The 24,268-nt window shown below is 41.4% G+C and overlaps 1 protein-coding gene across 4 annotated transcripts in view; it reads left to right on the plus strand.

The window, feature by feature from the left end:
* SPTBN5 (spectrin beta, non-erythrocytic 5) overlaps nt 1-22,469 on the plus strand; it is a 236,894-nt gene extending 214,425 nt beyond the window's left edge. For 3 of the 4 annotated variants that reach the window (XM_072115674.1, XM_072115671.1, XM_072115672.1), the window contains 16 exons: nt 5,752-5,946; nt 6,586-6,741; nt 6,840-7,057; nt 8,656-8,845; nt 9,859-10,035; nt 10,232-10,336; nt 10,577-11,137; nt 11,589-11,681; nt 12,861-12,950; nt 16,050-16,118; nt 17,180-17,269; nt 17,795-17,886; nt 18,974-19,059; nt 19,553-19,610; nt 21,214-21,266; nt 21,375-22,469. In XM_072115674.1, coding sequence (XP_071971775.1) covers nt 5,752-5,946; nt 6,586-6,741; nt 6,840-7,057; nt 8,656-8,845; nt 9,859-10,035; nt 10,232-10,336; nt 10,577-11,137; nt 11,589-11,681; nt 12,861-12,950; nt 16,050-16,118; nt 17,180-17,269; nt 17,795-17,886; nt 18,974-19,059; nt 19,553-19,610; nt 21,214-21,266; nt 21,375-21,484 — 2,343 coding nt within the window. In that variant the 3' untranslated portion in view covers nt 21,485-22,469. The remainder of the gene's footprint in view (nt 1-5,751; nt 5,947-6,585; nt 6,742-6,839; nt 7,058-8,655; nt 8,846-9,858; nt 10,036-10,231; nt 10,337-10,576; nt 11,138-11,588; nt 11,682-12,860; nt 12,951-16,049; nt 16,119-17,179; nt 17,270-17,794; nt 17,887-18,973; nt 19,060-19,552; nt 19,611-21,213; nt 21,267-21,374) is intronic. The other variant, XM_072115673.1, reaches the window with a different exon arrangement.
* The last annotated feature ends 1,799 nt before the right edge of the window (nt 22,470-24,268 follow it).

Genomic DNA, 24,268 nt, shown 5'->3' on the forward strand with positions numbered 1-24,268 from the left:
TTCAGCACTCAGGAGAGGAAAAACCCCCTGTGGAGGAAACCTCTAGGGAACCCATGGCTGAAGGATCGCCCTTCCTCTGGGCTTAGAGGGTTACTGCCAATAAATATCTGTCACCCAGGTAGTCGGGTGTCCACCGATCCAGGGGTTCACAATCCATACGTCCAGGGGTCCAGGCTCCATACGTCCAGGGGTCCAGGCTCCATACATCCAGGGGTCCAGGCTCCATACGTCCAGGGGTCCACACGTCCAGGCTCCACACATCCAGGCTCCACAAGTCCAGAGGTCCAGGCTCCACACATCCAGGCTCCACAAGTCCACGGTTCTTCATGCCTCAACGTCTCACCACCCAATGCCTGCCCCTATTGACCTGCACAGACATTTATACTTGAGGCAGGTGGGCGTGGCAGCATGATGTGGCTCCTGATTGGCCAGTTCAGGCGGGTGGGGCTGTATGATCTTGCTTCTGATTGGTCAGTTTCAGTGTCTATCTGTCAGAAGTGGGAATTATGACATCAGCGCATCTATGACACAAAATTCTGAAGAATTAACCCTTTAATGTCTGATTAGAGGGGGAATTAAGTTATCCTTGTCTCTTGTACTGTAGTAAAATATATACATATTTATAAGTGACGGCCTCACAGATCTTTTAATGTTATTTATTGGAGAACACAATAATTTAAGTTTTTGGAGAAAAATTATGATATGTGTGAATAAAGATAATGATATTATATAAGGCTGCAAATTTATCTGGGACCACATAGAAATTCTCTCTTGTAATTGTGGGGTTTATTTTTTGGGGATTCTTTCATAAGGATTGAGGTTAGTCCTATGATGAGTTGCGGGAAGGACCACCCCCACTGTGGGCAGTCCTATGTGATCTTAGGGCTCATGCACAGACATTATGTGGGGACGTGTCAGTGGTTATTACACATCCCAATGTATTTCTATGGATTCTACTGAGCCGACTAGCAAGAGGCACAAAACATGGAGCATCTTTAATATTTTTTTTCTATTAAGCTGCAAAAAGATGGAGCAGGAAGGGCTCAATATAAAAGGAGCCAAAATTGAAAGGAAGATGAGGGGGGACAATGGTAAGGGGAGATGAAGGGACACAATAACAGGTGGAAAGGAGAGGCCACAATATGAGGGAGAGATAAGGGGCCACAATATGAGGAGAGATCAGAGAGGGTTCTGGGGTTCGGAGGTGACACAATATGAGGCGGAGATGAGCAGGTCCCAATATTAGGAGGGGATGAGGGGGCCACAATCTGAGGGGGAGATTAAAGGTCACAATATTAGGGGGAGATGAGAGGGGCCACTAAGAAGTGGCACATGACATTAAGAGGAGCGTCACAGACTGGATAGCAGAGAGATAGAACCTGATAATCCAGCTGGACAATATAGGGCAGGGGTCGGGAACCTATGGCTCGCGAGCCAGATGTGGCTCTTTTGATGGCTGCATCTGGCTCGCAGCCAGGGCTCCTATCCAGGGGCATTACTACAGCCGTGGCATCTGCTACGCTGCCTGTCAAGACCAGGGGCCCTTATCTGGCTCCTGTTGTGCCCCTGGCTGTAGTAATGCCCCTGCATGTATTCCGCAGAGCAGCGCAGGGGTACGCGGGTTTAATTCAGGGGCGGCGCCTCTCTCTCCCTCCCTGCAGCCAATCATGGGGCCGGATGTAGCAGCGCGGGAGATTCAGACAGAGGAGACCAGAGAGCTGCACACTGAGGAGACATGCAGCACCTGAGGAGAAGGAGTCAGCAGCCGGGGATCAGCCACAGATAAGTGCTCCCTCCCCCCAGTGTCTCCTCACACTCTGCACTAACCCCTTAGTGTCCTGTATGCAGGAGCAGCTATGAAGCTCCTAAGTGTCCCTTACAGACCCCTCTGCGTCATCCCCTCATATCTTCCCCCACCACTGCATTTCTACATTAATGTGAGGTTCTGCAGCAGCTGAGATACAAAATAGCTAGGACCTAAGACAAAATTGTGGTGCACGTCAGTAATAAATGTGGCGCATGGTCCGGCTTAGCAGTAACAGCAGTCTAGCAGTCTTGTGGGACACAGAGCAGCCGCCACATAAAACTGGCGCAGACACTTTAACAAATGTGTATTGGGATGTTCTGCGGCGTGTGTATTATAATGTTCTGCGGGGGGTGGCGTGTGTATTATAACGTTCTGCGGGGGGTGGCGTGTGTATTATAACGTTCTGCGGGGGGTGGCGTGTGTATTATAATGTTCTGCGGGGGGTGGCGTGTGTATTATAACCTTCTGCGGCGGGTGGCGCGTGTATTATAATGTTCTGCGGCGGGTGGCATGTGTATAATAATGTTCTGCGGGGGGTGGCGTGTGTATAATAATGTTCTGCAGGGGGTGGCGTGTGTATTATAATGTTCTGCGGGGGGTGGCGTGTGTATTATAATGTTCTGCGGGGGGTGGCGTGTGTATAATAATGTTCTGCAGGGGTTGGCGTGATCCCCGACAAAAATGCGGCCGCTGGACCCTCAGTACGGCTCTCGCAGAATTATATTTTAAAATATGTGGCGCTTATGGCTCTCTCAGCCAAAAAGGTTCCTGACCCCTGATATAGGGGATGCAGGGCCGATTCTAGCCCTTTTGCTGCCTGTGGCAAAAAATTCAAATGCCCTCCCTCCCCCCCAACGCAGTATACACATGCCTATTTAAATGTTTATTTCCACACTCTTTGTATGTAGACAATCACTCACACACATGCCCACATGTATCAATTGTTTACCTCCTGAGATCAGTATTTTCTCCCTCTCCGGGAGGTGGAGGATACAGCTCACTCCAAGACCCGAGGTGCAGCACAGCCACCATCATCCCCCTTCATCTCTGACCTGCAGTAATATCCTGCATTAACTTGGTGGGGGAGGAGGGCTCTGAACAGAGTATGAACAGGGGCAGAATAAGTGGCAGCTATTTGTCCTCACTTTTTCCCTTGTAGCCTGGTCTATAGAGTATAAATAAGCCCCTGCCTGGCTCCTGCTATAACACAGGGCTAGATACCACGAGACAGGAGAAGGTCCCATGACCTCCTATTGCCAGTTAACCTCTTAAGGACTAAGCCTATTTAGACCTTATGGACACAGCAGATTTTTCTAATCTGACAATTTAAATGGTATATTAAAGTGTTCCAACATTATTACAAAGTTGATTTTGAGATAGTTCTTTGTGACACAATGGGGGTCATTTACTAAGGGCCGAATCGAGTTTTTCCGTCGCGTTACCCGAATATTACCGATTTGCACTGGTTTTTCCCTCGCGATCAGATTGTGGCGCATCAGCGCCGGCATGCACGCAACGGAAACTGGGGGGCGTGGCCATAAGAAAACCCGATGGATTCGGAAAAACCGCTGTATTTGTTTTAAAAAAAATGTCGCTTGACACGCACTTACCTGCACCCAGCGTAGCTTGGTGAACTTCAGTGAACTCCGACGGAATTCAGCGCAGCAGCGACACCTAGTGGACATCGGGCGCACTACCTTCGTGAATCGCCGGAAGACCCGAATCCTCCACATAGAACACGCCGCTGGATCGCGACAGGACCGGGTAAGTAAATCTGCCCCAATGAACTTCATGTTATTTAAAACATTTGAGTGATATCTTTTGAATTTATTTATGAAAAAACTGAAAAATAGCAAAAAGTTCTAAAAATTTGCTCTTTTTTAAATTTTTGAATTCTTAAAATGTTTGAACACAAAAATTACTTAATAAATAACATTCACCATATGTCTGCTTTCTGTTGGCAACATTTTTTTAAATTCTTTTGTATCTGTATGATGGTAGAAGGCTTTTAAGTTTCATAAATATTTTTTTTAAAAATTTCCAAATTCATTTTATTGAGGCCAATTTCATTTCTCAAGTGATTTTAATGGCCCTAAACAACAGAAAACACACAAATTATACCATTTAAGAAACTTCACCCCTTAAATTATTCAAAATGTATTTAAGGAGCTTTATTAACCCTTTAGGTTTACTTCAAAGTTTAATCAAAATGTAGAGGAGAGCACAGATGGGAGAGGTATGCAGCTGGGCAGTGAAGCCAGTGTCGGACTGGCATGTGTTGGGCTTACCAGAGGTGGTGATCTTGAGGGCCCACACTTCAACTATAAAATACTATAAAAAAAAATCATATTTAGGATGTATCATTAAAAAGATCTAATAATCTATCGGAATCGTCCTATATAAAATAGATCATAATGGGGCAGATTTATCAAGCTGTCTGAAAGTCAGAATATTTCTAGTTGCCCATGGCAACCAATCACAGCTCAGCTTTCATTTTACCAGTGCTCATGAATATTTTAAAGGGGAGCTGTGATTGGTTGCCATGGGCAACTAGAAAAATTCTGATTTTCAGACAGCTTGATAAATCTGCCCCAATATCCAGTGATTACTCCACTCACATCTAAATTGAGATATTTGGGGCCCATTATAAAACGTTAGAACCTGGGGCCCACCGGAGGATTCTCCGATGCTCTGGTGGGCCAGTCCGACACTGAGTGAAGGGGTTAATTGAATGTGGTGTGCAAGTAATTTATGGTGTGGAGGGTCACTCTAGGCATCTGATCTCCTTCCTCTGTGAAGGAAAATGAGGAGATCGAATACTGATAAGGTGAGCTCAGCCAGGGAATGCTGCTTTCTGCTGTGATTTGTCTGTCTGTACTAAATGACCAGTCACAGCAATCGCTTGTCTATTCCTCCCCTGACATGTTGCTTAGAGCCTTGGCTCTCAGAGACTACAGGATCAATCCTGTTACCCTGCGTTTTGTCAGAGTGACAGACAGAAGTCATGACGTTGGTGGCTTTATGGACTGCTTCCCGTTGGGGAACGTCATGGTGGCTTGAGGGGTTAATTGGCTACTAGGTAAAAGGATCCTCACTAAATAATATATGACCTGTGCAGGGGGAGCAGAGAGCTGCCAGCAGGAACTTCTGCTGGGTGATAGATCAGGTCAGGGCTGCCTCCTAAATCATCCAGGCTGCCATTCTGCCGCCTCTGATATCTGCCGCCTGAAACAAGATTTTCATCCTGCCTCATGGCATATGCGGCCCTGAATGAAGGGCATTCTTAGGCAAATAGAAATGAACTTCAATGATAAACTTCTTGGCTTTATAAGACCATTTTACATCTCAGTTCAAAATTCAGGCATAAACTAGATAGTGTAAATTATAATTCCATAGTTCTAAACTATTCCAGATACATAGTCCAGCATGATTTATCTGATGCAGAATAAGACTGCATTCAGTTGTGGGGTTGGATATACTTCCCCATAGACGGCTATGTACCCTACCATACACAGGGAAAACATGGAACATGCTCTATCTTTCCCCATGTTTGCAGCCATGCGGCATTATTTCCTATGGAGATGGGAGGGGTGAGCAGCACTCATCCCTCTTCCTCTCCAGCACGCCAAAGTGCACTCGGCCAGGCTGCTGTAGACTGTGGAGTCTGACTGTCTATTCATTTACACTTTTCATACATCACTATCATTGCATGTTTTTTTTGTTTACATTTTTTAACCATACACATCTCGGTGTATGTATTGATTATATTGATTTTTTTTTAGGGTGGGGTCTAGGGAAAATAAATATGTAGTTGCAGAGACTCAGCTTCCTACATGTAAATGCTGTGACTGTGATATATCATCTTGTCATTGTCATTTGAAGCTCTCTATATGAATTATATTATTATTATTATTATTATTATTCGGTACCTCTTTTTCCCTTAGGTGTTAGAGAAACAGTTTGAGAACTTTGTGAAGGAAATAGAGACATTGGGTAAAAGCAAAGTTTTGTCTTTAAATGAACTGGCATCAGGACTGCTGAAGGAGTCTCACAGCCAGGCTGAAGGAATCAAGACGAAAACTGAGGAGGTCCATAGAACCTGGGATGCGCTCTGCAGGTCAATTGAAAACCGGGCCAAGGTAAATTCTGTTACATAGTTATAGAAACATGGGGCAACCCTTCCAAATTATTTTTGGTGCACCTTTAATCTAGGGTGTGTGACACAATTCTGTCAGATAAATATTGTGCACATTTTGACTGTGCACCGGAACGCCCCTTTCAGTGCAGAATCCAGTTGTGCTGGGTACAGTGCAGCTGCTAAACAAATATGTGGCGCGGACACTTTATAAATACACGTTCAAGCAGTTTGCACTAAAAAGAACGTGCAAAATCATAGAGAAAACTTGTGCAGAGGCCTTAATAAATCTGCCCCAATATCTTGTAATTTTAAAGTGACAAACCTGTTTATGGCCTTGAGAGTTTATGGTCAGTTATTTCTTCTTATATCAGCTGTTTGATACAATTTACTTTACGGTACAAGCAGTCATTGTATATGGTGAGAATATATATTTCATTAGAACAAAATATTTGCACTAAAAAGAAAGTGTTGCAAATGTTAAAAAATGAAGAGAAAAGGCCTTTTTTTGGTCAGATCAAGGGTAAGGTTTTAAAAGTCATAACATACATACCAAATGAATGTGTCATGGCCTCTGCTGTATGATGTGAATTTGACCACTGTATATGGCATAAATGCTGTGTTTATTAATGCGTTTTTTTAGATTTTGGGTAAAGCCCACCAGGTCCATCACTTTGATCATGAGGTGGATGAATTACTTAGCTGGATACAGGAGAAAGAAGTCATGATGAACACGGATGACTATGGTTATGACCTTTTGGGGGTTCAGGCTTTGTTAAGTCAACATGAAGGTTTTGAAGTAAGTGTTATGAAGTTTAACAGACCATTGTAGCTGTTCATTATGTCTTTGGCTTCACCTTCACTTATGAATTTCAATGTGGTAATATTTTATCATAGAGAGATCTCGCTGCTATTAAAAAAGAAATGGAAAAAGTTATTAAACTGGGGCAATATGTAAGCCAACTACACCCACCAGTCCAGAAGAACGTGGCTGAAAGACTGGAAGATGTGGCCAAGAGCTGGGGGAGTCTAATCGCGCAATCCCAAGATAGAAAAGAAAAACTGACCGAAGCTGAACGGGTGCAGCTGTATTTCGGTGACTGTAGCGAGTTACTGTAAGTGCTCAGCCATGGATATGGAATTGTACACCATAATCATTTTCCAACGTGCTTAACCTGTAGACATTATACATCCAGAATGGTGCAAGGTATCCAGGGTGAGATAATAGTAATCCCCTAAAATTGGTCTCTTATTATGTGGTTTGTTGTGTCTTTCCCACAATTTTTGTTAATTGTAGTAAAACAAATTTGCCTCAAATCACAAAAATGATCAAATACAATGTGAGTGCTGAATATATTTGTCAGAATATTATAAATTCTATAGGTAAGTTACAATTTACAGAATCCATCATCCAGGGTTTAGTTAATTTTCTGGTGCAAAAGTGCAACCCTCATTGTACTCTACCCTGGCACTCCAGGTCCAAATTTCATAGACTTGGTTAAATGAAACATTGTGAATGACACTACATGTTAAATGTTCTGCAGTGTCATTATATAGAGAACCCCTGTGGATATACAGCAAGCTTCTATAAACCTGTATCACCTCCTGTGTGTAGGATATTGTATCCTCAGACATTAACTTGTTTATGCTGTATAATATTAAATCAGAAATTAAATTAGCATCAATGGCTGAAAGTTTCCACATGCCTGCAATGACGGGCTTTAATCTCCTTAGTGAGTCTTCTTACTTCCCTGACCTTATCTCCAGACTCTCACTCAGCTAAACTAGTTCCCTAGACTGTGCTGACGAGATGCAAAGACATTGAAACAGAGATGTCTTCAATTGTGAATCTGTTCTTTTTGGAATAGATATACTAGTTTAGCTCCTATGACACATCAGGGCACATTTCCTTACCGCGATTCACTAAGATCGTGCGCCAGAGTCCGACAGAGTTTACCATCTTTTTAGTGGTGCATGTAAGTGCTTGGGCTTGCGACACAATGGGGCACATTTACTTATCCAGCCGCAGGAGTTCACGACGTACAGACTGTTCGACAATCATGCACAGTTCACCATCTTCTTCCTGGTGCATCTTCTTGCAACACAATTTGAATCTTAAATCCCGCGCTCAGTCTGAATCTATCTGATCGTCCTCCAATTTCTGTCGCATGAAAGCCTGCGCAGCTGTACCACAAACTGATCTTGTGCTTCACAATCCCCAGTTAAATACCTGTCATAGTGGCGCAAATCCCGAAAACGTAGAAAATCCAACGAAAGTGCGATCCGCTGACCTTTAGTAAATAAGCCCCAATATATATCAGAGTTAAAATCCCGCACTCAGTCCCAATCAGTCGGATCATCCGACGGCATGCCCTCTAATTTGGGTTGCATGTAAGCCAGCACTGCTCCTCAAAAAAAAGGATCACATGCGCCACAATCCCAGCACAGACACTTCTTAAATACCTGTGCAAGCCATTCAATCCCCGAAAAAGCAGAACTGTCCGACAAAAGTGTGTGTGCGACCCTTAGTAAATGAGACTCATCATGTCATCATGCTTGGTGTCAAAGGGGCTGCCTTACAAGGTAGTCAAGAGGCAATTTTTTTTTTATCCCACCCTGGAAAACATATTTGCATATTTTTTATGATTTACAGAGGTATTCTTTTATCAAATTTGTATATGAACCAAAATATTTAATGTTTTTGCCACTTTAGAGTCTGGGCAAGAGACATTCATGCGCTAATGGTATCTGAGGAACTGGCAAATGATGTCGCTGGTGCAGAACAGCTAATAAAACGACATGAAGAATACAAGAGAGAGATTGACAGACACTGGGGAAAGTACGAGGAGCTTCAGAGGATGGGAAAACCTCTTCTGGAGAAAGAGCATTTCATGTCCTTTGAGGCAAGTTGAATACCTTCTAGCGTATGTATCGTGATAGACTAGATAAATTGTGTATCCTTAAAGGGAGCCTTCAACAAAAAAACATGGATTACACTAATGACTGGGTCCATTCATTCTTAATATATTCACAAAAAATAAGTTCTATCATAAGACTTCACTGAAACCTATTAATCATTCATTTTAAATCTTAACTTTTATTGACTTAGAAACTCTTAGAAACAACACAGTTCAGGTTCTATAAGCAAAATGGGTGAATTAAAAATCTACAGTACAAGCAAAAATCAATATGTCCCATGTATAGATACCTAAATAGCCATTGCACGTGTACAGGGATCACATACAACAATTGTACTAATAGTTTTTTGTTATTTCTTATGTGGGACAACCCCACAAAAATATAGAATAAGAATAATTAATATTTAGGAGTCTCTCCTATATTACTATAACTCATTCTTGTCAAAATTTTGTAATTAAAAGTCTTGTAATAAATTGGAACAAAGATATCCAGTTAGGACAGTTAGACTTAGCCCCGAGACCACTTATGTGGTGAAACATGTCAGGGGGGGGGGGGATGGATAGGGGGCTGTAGTGTTTATGTGATGATTTTTATTTACCAGTCTGGCATAGTCAATCCAATCATGTATTAGGCAATATAGAATAACATTCAGGGATTTTTACAAATTAAGAGAGATTAACTAAAACTATGTAAAAGTTAGGCAATGCGAAGGTAGACTACACAGTCTTATATGCTGGATAGTAAAATTGTTGACCTTTCAACCTCCTATTTGTTGGCTTAGTCTTAGACCAGACCATGTTGCATTTTGGAAAAGTTAGTTAGCACAACTTAGACCACAGTGTTAAACCAATGCTTGGTTCTTAGCAGTCAAGGCCTTCACAATAAGAATGTGATGACATATACTCTGGACATGCTATCACTTTATGCAAAGCCCTGTTATGGTTTGTGACTTGTGTGAAGCTAATGTGTGGATAATGGTTTTAAACATACATTTCAGATTTCAGAGAAAGTTCATGAGCTGTCAGAGCTAATGGGTCTTGTGTCTGACACCTGGAAGAGGAGGAAGGAGATCTATGAAGAAAACCTGGAGATACAATTGTTGTGTAGAGATTTAGAGCAAGCAAATGGGTGGCTTAACTCCAAAGAACCATATCTTTTGGATTCAAACTATGGGGTAAGGACATCTCTTGTGAAGATTCTGTAGGGTATTCCACCTAATGGCATTACAATACTTGTGGCTTCAAACATTTAATATTATCAGAATGTGGAGAAGAAAGGCTGAAATGTTCAGGAAACCCCAAAGTGATTAAGAGTCTTGTAGGAAGAACATAATAAGCTTTTATTGTACTGTTTGGTATCCATTTTATTAGGACTCTGTACCACATGTGGAGGATCTCATGAAGAAACAAGAGGAATTTGAAAAGATGCTAGCAGCTCAAGAAGAAAAATTTGAGATGCTAAAGAGAAAAACTAAGGTAAGTATTAAAGTCTACTTGTACGGCAATAAATAGCAACCTCCTTTACCTATCTATTCCATCAGCATAGTGACATAGTCACACATATATAACATCAATCCATATCATTGATGGTTTGTTCTACATAATGCCCTGAACATCTGCAGGGTCTTACGTGGCAAATAGTATGCAGGACACGGATGGCCAGGCTTGTTTTTCGATTGAGTAATCAACTCATGTTGTATAAATCTTGTATCCTAGAGAGAACAAAAAATGTTTAGACCAATTGACCTAGAAGAAAAGGAACAGAGAAAACCTGAACAATTCATCAGAGTTCCTTCTCTGAAGAGGAAGCCATCAGACAGGAGAGTATTTCCCCAAAGATTGGGAAGTGCAAGGGGTTCAGGATTATCAAGTAGACCTCTCACAGAAACAATAATCATCACACAACAAAAAAGTGCAGATAATTCCACTGGTTTACTAGACAACTTGAATGTCAAGAGCCACAAAACTGGAACAGGCCAAGATCCACAGACATCGATCACAGCCAATGTTGTAGATCTTCAGATACCTTCTATTACATTGACTACATCCACACAAACCAAGCCATCTCATGAGCAACCATTATCTTCTGTGCAAACCTACCAAAGATTGAAAGTGCCCATTGTAGAAGAAATCCAGGATGATTCTCTGTTGATTACTTTAGAAGACACCAAGAAGGAACCTGAGGAGCAACTTCCTATAAATCAAACAGAAGCATCTACACTACTGACGCTACATTCTGTCCCTCCAACTACAGAGAAAGCGAAAAGTGATGATTCGGTATGTAGCATATAACCACTATATAAAGTCATTGGGGCACATATACTGACCCGTCCCGTTGACGCCGCCAATCCGGAATGTCCGATGAGGATTCGGAGCTGCCGCGATTCACTAAGATCGTGCGTCCAATTTCCTGCATGTGTCACTTCCCCCGCTAAGGTCCGCCAGAGTTTACCTTCTTCCCAGTGCATGTGAGTGCTGATCTTGTGAATCAATTTGGTTTTTAAATTCCGAATCAGTCAGGTTGTCCGACGGCCACGCCCCTCCCATTTGTGTCGCATGAAAGCCGGCTCCGATGCACCACAATCACGTGCGCCAAAAATTCAGTGCAAATCTATAAAAAATCACAAAACCCGACGGAAATGCATCTGATGGACCCTTAGTAAATGTGCCCCATTGTATTTTTAACAATTTTTAACACATCACGTGTGTTTTGCTTCTGTTCTCTCAGCAGGAGGTGAAGCCCCTGGTTGAACTTGATGATAAACCTCCCATAGTCCCAGTTCTCCCTCCCGTGGTGGAGACAGCACCTGTCGTTGCTCTGGTAACAGCATTTGTCATCTGGGACTTGGTTTTGGGCAGTTTTAATAATACTCATAGCCAAGCGTCATTATCAGGGCAATCAGTATCTTTAGACATATATGTAAAGATTACATCTACTATGATGGCACAATTCCTTTTCAGCAATTTTATCATTATTAATGTTGCAGTGTAACAAACTGTTCTTGGGGGTCTATTCTCTACTAAGACTGATTGGCCAGGGCAGACAGTACAATGTACTTTTTCGAGAATTATTTTATGCAACATGCATGTATTTACTGAAATAAAAAATGTGATAACTGCCCATTTTGTTGTCCACTGCAATAGTTTTCTATAGGCATAAGCATGGTTAAACTTAGATTTTTTACAAATTAATTAACATAGAGTTGGTTCGGTGTTGCCAATCTCAAAACCTGAGGCAACTTTAGAACAATAACTTGTATTCCCATCTTAAAGCGTAACTAAACTTTGAACTAAATTGTATAAATGAGTAGTTCAGATGATAATAGTAAACTGTTGTAATTACTTCAGTAAAGAAATCAGTGTCCAATCAGGTGTCCTTCTTTTTCCCCTGCCTTTCTTTCTTATTTAAGCAGTCTGTGTAAATTAGTTTTCTGTTCTGTATCCACTGACAGCTGATCAGGTAAGAACAAAGTTTCTAATGACTTGGCAGATAGTCAATGGACAATCTATGTTTGTTTAGGAGCTAGAATCACCAAGTGCAGCATGCTCTGGGTATGAATAGAGTTAATCATTTGCCTTCTTTGCTTACCTCCCAACAGATACACTGCTCACTGCAGGAGAAAGCAGGAGCAGTAAAATAGTATAAGTTTACTATTATCACCTGCTCTATTTATTTCTGCAATTTAAATAAGTTGCTACAAAGTTTTAGTTACACTTTTAGTCTTCATGCACATGCACAGGTATTAACTATGTACAACTTCCCTCTTGTTTGTTTAGAAATGGGGCTAATGCTTTTCTTAGAGGTCTATGTTACACCATTCATATACTTCAAGGTTTATGAAGAAATTGAGAGGTTGTTACCAAATAGGGATGACAGACAGGTCTGGAGTGGTAACAGGTTCTCTTTTAGATGGAAACAACCTTTTATTCTTTTAGACCAGCATTAGTTGCACCTTTGAAATTAATAGAAATGATAATGAATTATGTTCTCCCTATGCAGGAAGTAAAGCGTCCGTCTGTGCTAGAACTTAACGTGGAGTCACCAAACAGACCGGCAAAAATATTGGATGTACCTACACCACCGTCACCAGTAAGTGGGAAAAGAATCACCTAATGACAATTTATTACAATAACAACAGAACTGAACAACAATGATATGTCTTGATTGCAAAAGCTTATATTGCTCTCCCAACTGGGAACACATATACATAAAGCCAACTCCCCGTCATGATGCTCTACACCAGTGGTTCTCAACCTGTGGGTCGTGACCCCGGCGGGTGTCGAACGATCAAAACACAGGGGTCTCCTAAAGCCATCGGAGCCACGATTTTATTGCATTTTTTGGCACGAATACAATATTCTTGTACATGGTTTGGGGTCAGCGCAACATGAGGAACTGTATTGCGGGGTCACAGCATTAGAAAGGTTGAGAACCACTGCTCTACACTGATGATATTGGGGACTCTCACCTTTACACAGTCCCTGTTGGACAAATATCCAGCAGATTTCGTTTTTGGTACCATTTTTTATCTCGAGAATATCTAAAAATATATATTTTCATGTAACAAGTGCCTGGGGTTTTCAACATCATGACCTCTTTCTTCTTGAAACTTAAAAGGAACCTGTCAGAAGAAACGACCTAATTAACCATGAACCAGAATGTTGTCAAGCAGATTAACGCCTTCATGATCATGTTCAGCATATTCACATCATCCAGGAAATCTTTAAAGGGAGATGCAAATAGCTTGTATAAAGTTATGGAGGAGGAGAGTTTAACACTGAAGTCAAGCTCTCCCTGCCTCAGAACACACCCTCTTCTGTGATGGACATCATGCCCCAGAATTAAGGAGAGCTGGTTACTAATGTTCATGGATTCTGTGGGTTAATTACAGCAAAGAGCAAATTCTGAGCTAGGTGATATATACAGTGAAGTGAATACCCTGCACTACCCCTTGAGGACACTCTTCCCTGTGCGTCCTTCTCCAGTTAGGAATCTAGGCTGCACTGAGGTGGTGCTCAGCTGGTAAGTAGGATACAAGGACGATACCACTGTAGTAGAAAAAGCAAAGAGCGGCACTCACCGGATTCGTGCAGAAGATTTATTCAGATACACAGAGTATAGACGTGGACATGGTGCAGACCGCGGCAAGCGACGGGCCGTTTCGCGCCTGTGTGGCGCTTTCTCAAGCCTACAAAGTCGCGTCTCCGGAGCTGCCTCTCTTACAGTCGACTTCCGGTGACGTGCCGGTCATGTGACACATGGAACAGCACTTCCAGAAGCCGAGAGGAGGTAAACGCCCCCAGTGACGCTACGTTGTTTAGCAACACAACAACAAAGAAAACGTTAAAACAGTATTCATGGGAATGCCATTGTGACACCGAGATCGCCGTAATTATGCTATGTCTCTCAGACATGACGGGGGTAATAAATCGATAGAGGCATGATCACTAGGTGAAAATTGAAAAAAGTTATGCCTATATGGTAATATTGTCCTCGCATAATTAAGTATTGATGGGATCGCCTAAGTTGGTAAAGTAAAAGTGAAAGGGAAAGAAGTGGTATGGAAAGTGCCAAAATTAATAATAGAAAAATTAATAATAAAAAATAGGCAGGCGATCTCGGTGAGCAATAGGCAAACCTAGGAGACAAACAAACCAGATGCACAAAATATATATAAATATATAGCATAGTAACTAATTCTCTAATCTTCTTGGTTACTCGAGCAAATATTTATCTATCTGAGGCAAAACATATCATACGGTTTGATGCCATGGGGAGGCTGGGCCTTAATGACAGAAACGACCTAAGTGTCTTCTTGGGCACAGTCTGAGCACAAGAGAAAAATATATAATAAAACAATCCCTAGGTATAGTACCATAGGGGAATACCCCAAAATCATTATCGGAGGGTCCAAGCACGATTAGGAGCAGCCAAAAAAGCTAAAAAACATAAAAGAAATAAAATATTGGCAAAACAAGAGAATAAAAATGCTGTACCCCCAAAAAAACGAGATCAGGGGAAATAAGAGAGGTAGCACGACTCCAGTACCTCCGCATATCTCTGTATATAGCTCTCCACCTGCCTTATCAATCAGATAGATAAATATTTGCTCGAGTAACCAAGAAGATTAGAGAATTAGTTACTATGCTATATATTTATATATATTTTGTGCATCTGGTTTGTTTGTCTCCTAGGTTTGCCTATTGCTCACCGAGATCGCCTGCCTATTTTTTATTATTAATTTTACTATTATTAATTTTGGCACTTTCCATACCACTTCTTTCCCTTTCACTTTTACTTTACCAACTTAGGCGATCCCATCAATACTTAATTATGCGAGGACAATATTATCTTCTGCACGAATCCGGTGATTGCTGCTCTTTGCTTTTTCTACTACAGTGGTTCTGAGCTAGGTGAGCTTGACTTCAGGACTAAATTATAATAATAATAATTCTTTATTTATATACCGCACACAGATTACACAGCGCTGCACAGAGCTTGCCAAACCAGTCCCTGTCCCCAATGGGGCTCACAGTCTAATCAACCTACCAGTATGTTTTGGAGTGTGGGAGGAAGATGAAGGACCCGGAGGAAACCCACGGAAACACATAGAGAACATACAAACTCTTTGCAGTTGTTGACTCTGGGACTTGAACCCAGGTCCCCAGCACTGCAAGTCTGTAATGCTAACCAAACAAAGCCACCGTGCTGCCCTAATCTCTCCCACACTGGGCCATGATAGAAACATGATATGGAAGGTGTTAAGCTGTTTCACATACCCAGGTGCTGTGCTTGGCTATTTACCATACTCCAATACAATTGATAGAGAGGCAGGGCGCCCACTCGCCTGCCGCTGCACACTGCATTAGTGAGAATAGAACCCTCCATCTCTGGATCGGTGGGGTGTCCCAGAACTTGGACCCTCACTGATCAGCTTGTAATCCCCTATCCTGTAGATAGAAAGTGGTAATAGCTACGCTGAGAGCACATAGCATGATAATTGTCTCTCAATCCTTTATAACTTGGACAGGTCATCCTCACCATAAAAATGCAATCTTTGTATAACAAGCACATTGGGGCAGATTTACTGGCACATTGGGGCAGATTTACTTACCCTGTAATCGCAATCCCGACAGGAGCTACATTATCTCCACTTTTTACAACACTTATCATTATGTTTTCTCCCAGAATACTTCCTCCGATAGAACAGTAATTGGATTCCTGGAGACAAGACAGAAGCTTCTGCCCGGTAGAAAGGTAAGAGACCAGCAATTGCCAACAAGAACAAAAGAATTGTGCCATTCACTATATCTCCGTTCAGCATAATGTAACGGCATTGATCAAACGTACAATACACAATACACACAGCTGATCACGGAACACAAAACAGAACATCCAAGAACAAATCCAGCACTTCTCACAGGGGGATGCCGATAAAATCAATAATTTCTTTATTTTTCAACTTTAAAATCCATTATGAAGCAATGTAGGAATGGCACACATGTGCCATTAAGTTTCTCTTTAAGTATTGAAACTATTATGTTTGTGATTTAGCAGCTAAAGGGACTAAACTACTATCCCCTTCATTTAGGGTATGAAATGTCCTTCCTCGAATTTCCTCTTTTATGTGAAATATCACCCATTTACTAATATCAAACAATGTCAGGCAAAATTGACTCTTCTCACCTCGTTCTCACAAGAGATGAGTCAAGCTTAGTGCTTGCAGGGGCAATGCAAATTCATCTGTATCATCTGTTCTCTAGTACCTAGATACATTCTATTAGTTTCATATTAAAGGTATGGATCTCATCTTTCAGATCACATCAAGCTTATGACTTTGTGAGCTACAGAACCAAAGATAAAGGCAGCTAAAAACATACTTGCAAATGCAAGCTGCAGATAAAGATCCAGTTCATGTCTATTATTTAACTGTTGTATTTCCAATACTGTAGCTCACAGAACCGTAAGCTTTATGGGATAGAAAAGCATGTTTCTACAGTAGGTACTATATATCCACATATAGGGGCTTCTGAATTGACACTGCAACCACTAAATTGTCTAATGTCATGTGAAAATGAGATGAGAAGAGTCATATTTGCATAAATTCGACAAAGTTCTTTTTATAGGTACACAGGTGAAATTTCCCATTAAATTGGGAAGTTTAGAAAGGACATTTCATACTCTACCTGGGGGGCAATTAGTTTAGTGGGAAAAAACCTGGTGACCAATGTATATTGCTCCTCTAAATCATCCCCTCACCTTGACATTTCTATTCTTTATTATGTGAGAAGACTATATATATACATGTATTTTTGCAGGCAAATCCAAGCGGATTCTGGCACAATTACTACATCACATTGCGTGGACAGATCATGAACTTCTATGACAAAAAGAGGGATGAAGCCAAGGTATGGTTCCAACAACTCAGGTCTCATTCTCACAAAATTTTAGGACATATACATTTGGTTATTGAGCTCTATAGACAGGGCTGAATTATGCCTGTGGAAGCAAAATCTGGTGGAGGCCCCACTGAATGTAGCAAAAATAGGGTATACATTTAACATCCGTAGTTCTCCGCATCTTCATGTGAATGATGCATGAGCGCAATGCCTGTATCGCTCTCCTGCATCTTAAAGAGGCCACATGCCAGGGGAATGTATTATACCCCACTGCTGGCGCCGGCTGCAGAATCACTTGCATGCATGTCCTATGGACCGTGTCCAGCTCATCATCGGCTGATGATCCAGACCTGCTATGTATCATTATCAGAGACAATGGTGCTGGTGGGGCCCCCCCTTAGGAGTAACATGGGTGTCCCAGGGCACACGTCCAAGGGGCCATCCCATAACCTGGCCCTGTCATGTATAAGTATCAGTAATATTAGATACTATGATAGAAGATAATAAGCTAAAATGTATGTAATATACTTTCAGAATGAAACTGCAATGCCTTCAGCTAATATGGTGGGTGCAGTCTGTGAAAGAATTGATGATCCTAAAGAAAAAGCAAACACCTTCAGTGTAAGGTACAGTACATATCACCACCGCTAGCCATAAGTTATGAGGATAAAGAAGAACAGAAATCTCTGCAGTTAACAATGATAAAGGTTGTTGTGGAGCAGTGAATACATGGATTATAGGTATATTGCTATTATTGTATGTTATAAAATATTACTGTAACATCCTGATAAGTGGGAGTCCAACTTATTATTACCCCTATTCTTCATGTGAATGAGAGAATCAGGGTCCCTCTGGTTTCATAACTGCGCTGCCCGGAAACATTACTTTGTAGGATCTGCAGTGATTTTTAAAGGGCATCTACCACCAGGATGAAAGACTGTATGCAAATGAGCCTGAGGGGCTCCAGGCTCCATTAACACCTATAGAACCTGGAGCCCCTCAGGCTCATTTGCATACAGTAATTCATCCTGGTGGTAGATGCCCTTTAATGGTCACTAGTATCATTAAAGTGCTGCCATCTCTCCGCTCCGTGCCCCATGTAAACGAACAGGGGAATGGAAGCCGCGCTGTCTTCCGCTTTCGCCTGGCCAATATAACAGGCCACGCCCTCAGGTCCCGCATGATACAACACTGGGAATAGGGATGGGTGGGCATAGCCGGCCGGAAGCTGAACTCATTATTATGGGTTCAGGGTACAACCAAATAATACGTTAAAAAATCTTTATTTCTATAGCTCCTTCAGTTTGCAAATCATTGGGGACATATACAAATATAATACGACATTACAGAGCAATAACATCGTCAGATGAAATAATAGGAGTGAGGGCTCTGCTCACAAGAGCTTACACTTACAATTACGAGGATGAAAAGCTGTTTGTCATAACCTGCTGATGGTGGAGACTAAGGATTGAGTCACTTATCTCCTTCTTGCAGATGATAAGCTAGGATATACTATATACTGCAGCACTTTCATGGGGAAAGACACAGATCTCTTCATTTGACTAATAACACACAATAGTTGTACATCATTATCTTCTCTCTAGCATTGTAGACCCCGGCTCACTATATGACATGGGATGGATTATTCTACAAGCACCGCTGCAATCCTTTATCACTGTCACATTAATTTACATCAATTTTCACTATTTCTAGGACCATGGATGGATCAGAATACATATTCTCAGCCCCCACTGTTACAAAGATGGAAATCTGGATCCAAGCAATTGAGGGAAAAACAGGTAGAAGAATTTTTAAAGATTTCAAAATGAAGAAAATTCTAGATAGACCAAGCACCTCTGACACCTTACGGGTTATATCAGAGGTGCCAAACTGATTTTCACCAAGGGCAACTTCACTCTTATAATAACCTATAAAGTACATTTACCACAAGGACTAAGGATGGTAAACCAAGCACACTGACATACTGGTGTGCGCCCCCTATGGCAGGATCTGCTTTTCTCTTAGCTTCTCATGCCCTCATTTTTTTTTTTTTTTAAAAAGCCTTTAAAATTATGCAAATAAGACCCTCAGGCTCACATGCATCATTTTAAAGCCTTTTTTCTTAACAACCAGGGCATAGGAAGCTTAAAGAAGAGCAGAGGGGGCACACACCAGTATGTCAGTGTGCTGGTGTCTGCCATGCAGGACCAAACCCTAACATACCGCTTACTGAAATTCTTTAAACTGCTTATAATATGAAATGTAAGATGCGTGTGTCTATTCTTCCTATAGACAAGTCCATCAGTAGAAAAGAGGAATTTACACCCTCACCACTAAAAGAAATTCCAAGGTAAGCCAATTTATAAGTATATATTATCCATGGCCTCCTTCCTTCCTTAAATGAACTTTTAAAATTATGCTAATGAGCCAGGGGGGCTCCTGGGTAGGTGTTACTAAAGACCCTCCATGCTGCAGTTTCGCAGTCTGTTGCAGTCTCACCTTTCTTTTCTGCTCCCTCAGCCTGATGTAATCTCACTGCTGCAGAGCAAGTTTCAGCACTGGTGGTGGGTGGGAAGTTCTCCTGCACAGTGTAACAACGTGTAAAGCTGCAGCATAGAGGGCCTTTGGTAATGCCCATCAGAGCCTTTCTGGCTCAGTAGCATAATTTTTAAAGCTGATTTCAGACGGAATGAGGCCATGGATAACAAATATAAGAAGATTACCACAGTTACAATGCCTGATTTTATCAGTGAATGCCCCTGGTTTATCATAAAGATTTCCTTTAAATGGAACCTGTCAGCACATTTTTTACAAATACAGCTAGTGGCAGGTTCCCATGGAGCGATCTAGGGATCTATAGAGCGAGTTGGGGGGCGTGACCTAATGTGACCAGGGTGACATCCACACAGGTCTTTTAGCCTCTATACCAGTGGTGGCGAACCTATGGCACTGGTGCCAGAGATGGCACTCAGAGACCTCTCTGTGGGCACACGGGCTGTCTCCCAGGCTCAGAGTTTACTAGACATGGCATCTTACTGCAGTCTCAGGCAGTCCAAGTAGTGCCCTGCTATTTTAAAGTGACCCATCCTTTGCTGCTTGGTCCTGTCCGAAGAGTGAAAAGGTAGCAATAAGTTTGTTACTGCCTAAATTGCCGTGTTGGCACTTTGGGAAAAGCTATTTTTTTTGGGTCTCATTTTGGGCACTCGATCTCTAAAAGGTTTGCCATCACTGCTCTATACATTACCAAACTGTACACCATGCATATATCTGACCACAGATACAGTAGTTTGCAAAATGTTAAGAGGCTAAAGGACCTGTGATGATGTCACCCTGGTCACATGACATTACTGCTGCATTCAGAGAAAGCATGAGGAGGAGTTGCTGGATTCAGCCCAAGGAGGCCACCTCCACCTTGACTCGCTATACACATCCTTGGATACCAGGTAAAATTATAAAGTGGATTATATGAGGGGAAAATTTTTTAGCTAAAAGAAGGGTGTCAGTTAGTTACTAGGGTTCTATGGGAACCTGCCACTAGCTGTACTTGAGAAAAATCTGGCTGTGATGAGGTTCCCCTTAAACAGTGCAGCATGTTCCTGTTACTGTATCTCCCTTCTTCTACCCTTCCTCTCTCTATAAACATGTAAACTGCAGCCTGTCGTCACTAGTGACTGTGATAAATCTTATCTGAGGAGAACTTTCAAAGTTTCTGATATTCACATGAACGATTCATTTAGAAAAAAAATTATTGAAACTATTTAAACTTGTTAAAAATGGAGGCTTTGTAATAATCCAGAAGCAGAATACCACAGAATGCAAACATTTCCCGTATGAACACTTGTCGAATCCAAGATAAAACATAAAATGTGAAAAGCCTAAATTGTGCCTTGATGGACCATTTGTATATGCCAAATAATTAAAAGTGTAAAATGTCACATATATCCCCTCTACAGGACATCATCATTTGACACGGAGAGCAATGGCCAGACATATTCTGCAAGCAGAGGTAGGACCTTGCCCAACACATTGGGAGCCGACTCCCTTCAAAAGCATCTCTTTACACAGAACCACGGCAAGCAATCCTTTAAAAATAACTTATTTTTTTCCCCTACAGTCTACATAACGTCAGAGAATACAGACTTTGCCTCTCCAAAACTAGACGAAACGGATGATGCTAAAGAGAAGCACAAAAAGAGTGTTTTTAAGAAGTTTTTTAGAAAGTAAACAAAGGGGTTAATTGGTTTCACACCCTGTACTATTGAAGTTTACAAAGCTGAAATCTGGGGAGAGGGCACAACAAGTAACCAAAAACTGATCTCAGGGAAAAAGACAATCAACAGGGAATTAACAGCTTAAAGGAAACCTGTCAGCAGACATTGAACTAATAATCTACTACAAGTATGTTGTCAAGCAGCTGAACACCTTCCAGATCAAGTTTCATTCATGACCCGGCATGGCGGTATCATTCAGAAAATCAACTTTAAATTGAGATGTAAAATGGTTGTATAAAGTCAAGTTTAACACTGAAGTCAAGCTCTCCCTGCCTCACAACAGCCCCTTCACTATAATTGATGCTCCTGCATCCAGAGACAACACTATCTCCTGAAGTCTGATGCATGATATCCATCACAGGGTAGGATGCATTTCGAGGTGGAGAGGTCTTGACTTCAGGGCTAAACTCCGCCTCCACGACCAATTTACATTTCATTCAAAAAATGATTTTCTGGATGGTACCACCACACTAGTCCATGAAAGAAACATCATCTAGAAGGTGTTATTCTGCTTCCAAACAAACTGGTATCAGGCCAATTTCTGATGACAGGTTCCCTTTAAGTCATCGGAAATAAAGAATATATTATGTACACAATTTTGTTATAATATTACAATTAAATGGACAACATTGAATGGTATAAACAAACCTAGTGGTCATTGTCTACCCAAACCCAACACTGATATGTAATTTTGTAATAGCACAGGTCGCAGGGTCTCAGGTTTTTGTTGCACAACAGACACAATTAGTGTTTGCTAACCCTACAATTGTTCAAATTGAGTGGAGTTTTCCAATCTATAAATGTGATGCATATTTTAATTTGTTTATGTGTTGTTTTTATGTAAATTATGAAACATTCCACATCAATCTATTTATTACAGGGTATGCAAATTAAGAAATTATGTCATTTCAAAAATAAAGATTTTTTTTTAACTATAATTTTTAAATTGTTCCTTTTACTGGCAGTTTAAAAAATACGGTGATGAAGACAAGTTACATAATTGATTATATAATACATTACAAGAATTGATGTTAATGAATACACAGTGACCACAGTGACCACAGTGCAAAGGATGGGACTGTGCACATCATAGGGATATGTGATACAAGGAGTCCCTACTTCCCTGGATAACAGCAGGGCCAAACTTTTATCATGATGATAGTTTGGTACGGTGTGGTTTGCCTTCAGCAAAGTAATGATCTCCCCCAGTGATACTGAGCATGAAGGAGAGCTAAATAGTTGAATCTGAATTTCCTCCAGCTCATCTATATTGTATATTATCTATATCAATATTGTGATAAAAAGGGAATGTAATAAATCTTAGCGCTAGCATCCCTAAAGACATCAGGTAATTATAGTATTTGTAGCATAAGTTTCATGACAAGTAAATTATTTGGAGTTGCTTTAAAAGGGAGCACACATTAGTAAACTGTAAGCGTAACTGTAACGTTATAGTGATTTCACCAAATTATTATATGTGATTCCCCCTTTGTTGCCTACTTTGTGCTGCTCGCCCTTTTCTTTCCAAAGTTCTGGCATTTTCTGTTCTGAAAGTGTTTGACAAAAATCTTTCTCACCAGAGGTGAAGGGGGCGGAGACTAATGTCCGTCGGTCTGTGGCCTCGAGCTGAGGCCAGTTAGCTTGCCCACAGATCCCATGATGCATTGTGTTCCCTCTCATAGTAATTTAGCATTAAATCCATTTTGTTTCCCACAAGTAAATCCAGTTAACACTGTACAGTGCACATATTTGATGCATATAGTGACAGCCTGGCTGCTTCCATCACATGGAGGAATAGGGAACATGTAATAAGTGGTAGAAATCATTAGTACATGAGGTCTATAGCCTGTGCTGTGTGAGAATTAAGGGTTAATATCTTATTTGGACAGAGCTGACACTGCCGATGACAAGGTGGGGGAAGGGAGCAGTGAGAAGAGCAAGTTCTGTAGAATCACAGACTGGGATGGAGGGACTGATAGGGAACAAGGAGATCTAGTACCTCTCTATTCTCTGCAGGAGACATCTGCATTCACTGTTCTGTAGACTTCTAGCTCTGCTACATTCACTGACACATGACCTCTTACGCTGGGAGCAGGGATCCTATGGATTCATAGTGTAAACAAGATAAGGTCTCATAAGGCTTATCAGCACATGGAGAGGAGGCAGCCACTGCAGCAATGGGGTAATATGAGGGCTATTGCAAAGAAACTACTGAATATAGATACTAGGCAGTAATATAGATATAGGCAAAGTTGTTTTACATCCCAAGAGCTATTGATTTGTGAAAAATTAAAAACCTTTACCGTTACTCTTTAAATGATATCTGCACTGATAGAAGTGAAAATGACAACAAAATTGTTAAACATAATTCTGGTGAAACAGTCATACTACTCTTATTCTGTGCATACGAGCACTAATACAGCTTTTATACTGTATGTATGGACACAGCACTACTACGCATATATGTACCCCATTGACTACAGTGTACTTTAGGCTCTCCCATTACGCTTCTGTTATTAATAGCTGGAAAAAAAGCCTGAGGCTGGAACACCCTGCGTCGGCCCACTGACAATCACCCGCACCCCCCTTCACCTCCCCTAAGCGTGGCAGTAGTGTAAGGAATTGCACCTATTTCAGGGCTTGTATGAAAAATGCCAGGTGTATAAACCCTGACAAATCTGCCCCACGTATTATAAACCACTATGATGCTTGAAGTCCCATCCTCTGCAGTATGCTC

The sequence above is a fragment of the Engystomops pustulosus genome, chromosome 7, assembly GCF_040894005.1.
Source record: "Engystomops pustulosus chromosome 7, aEngPut4.maternal, whole genome shotgun sequence".
Classification (NCBI taxonomy): domain Eukaryota; kingdom Metazoa; phylum Chordata; class Amphibia; order Anura; family Leptodactylidae; genus Engystomops; species Engystomops pustulosus.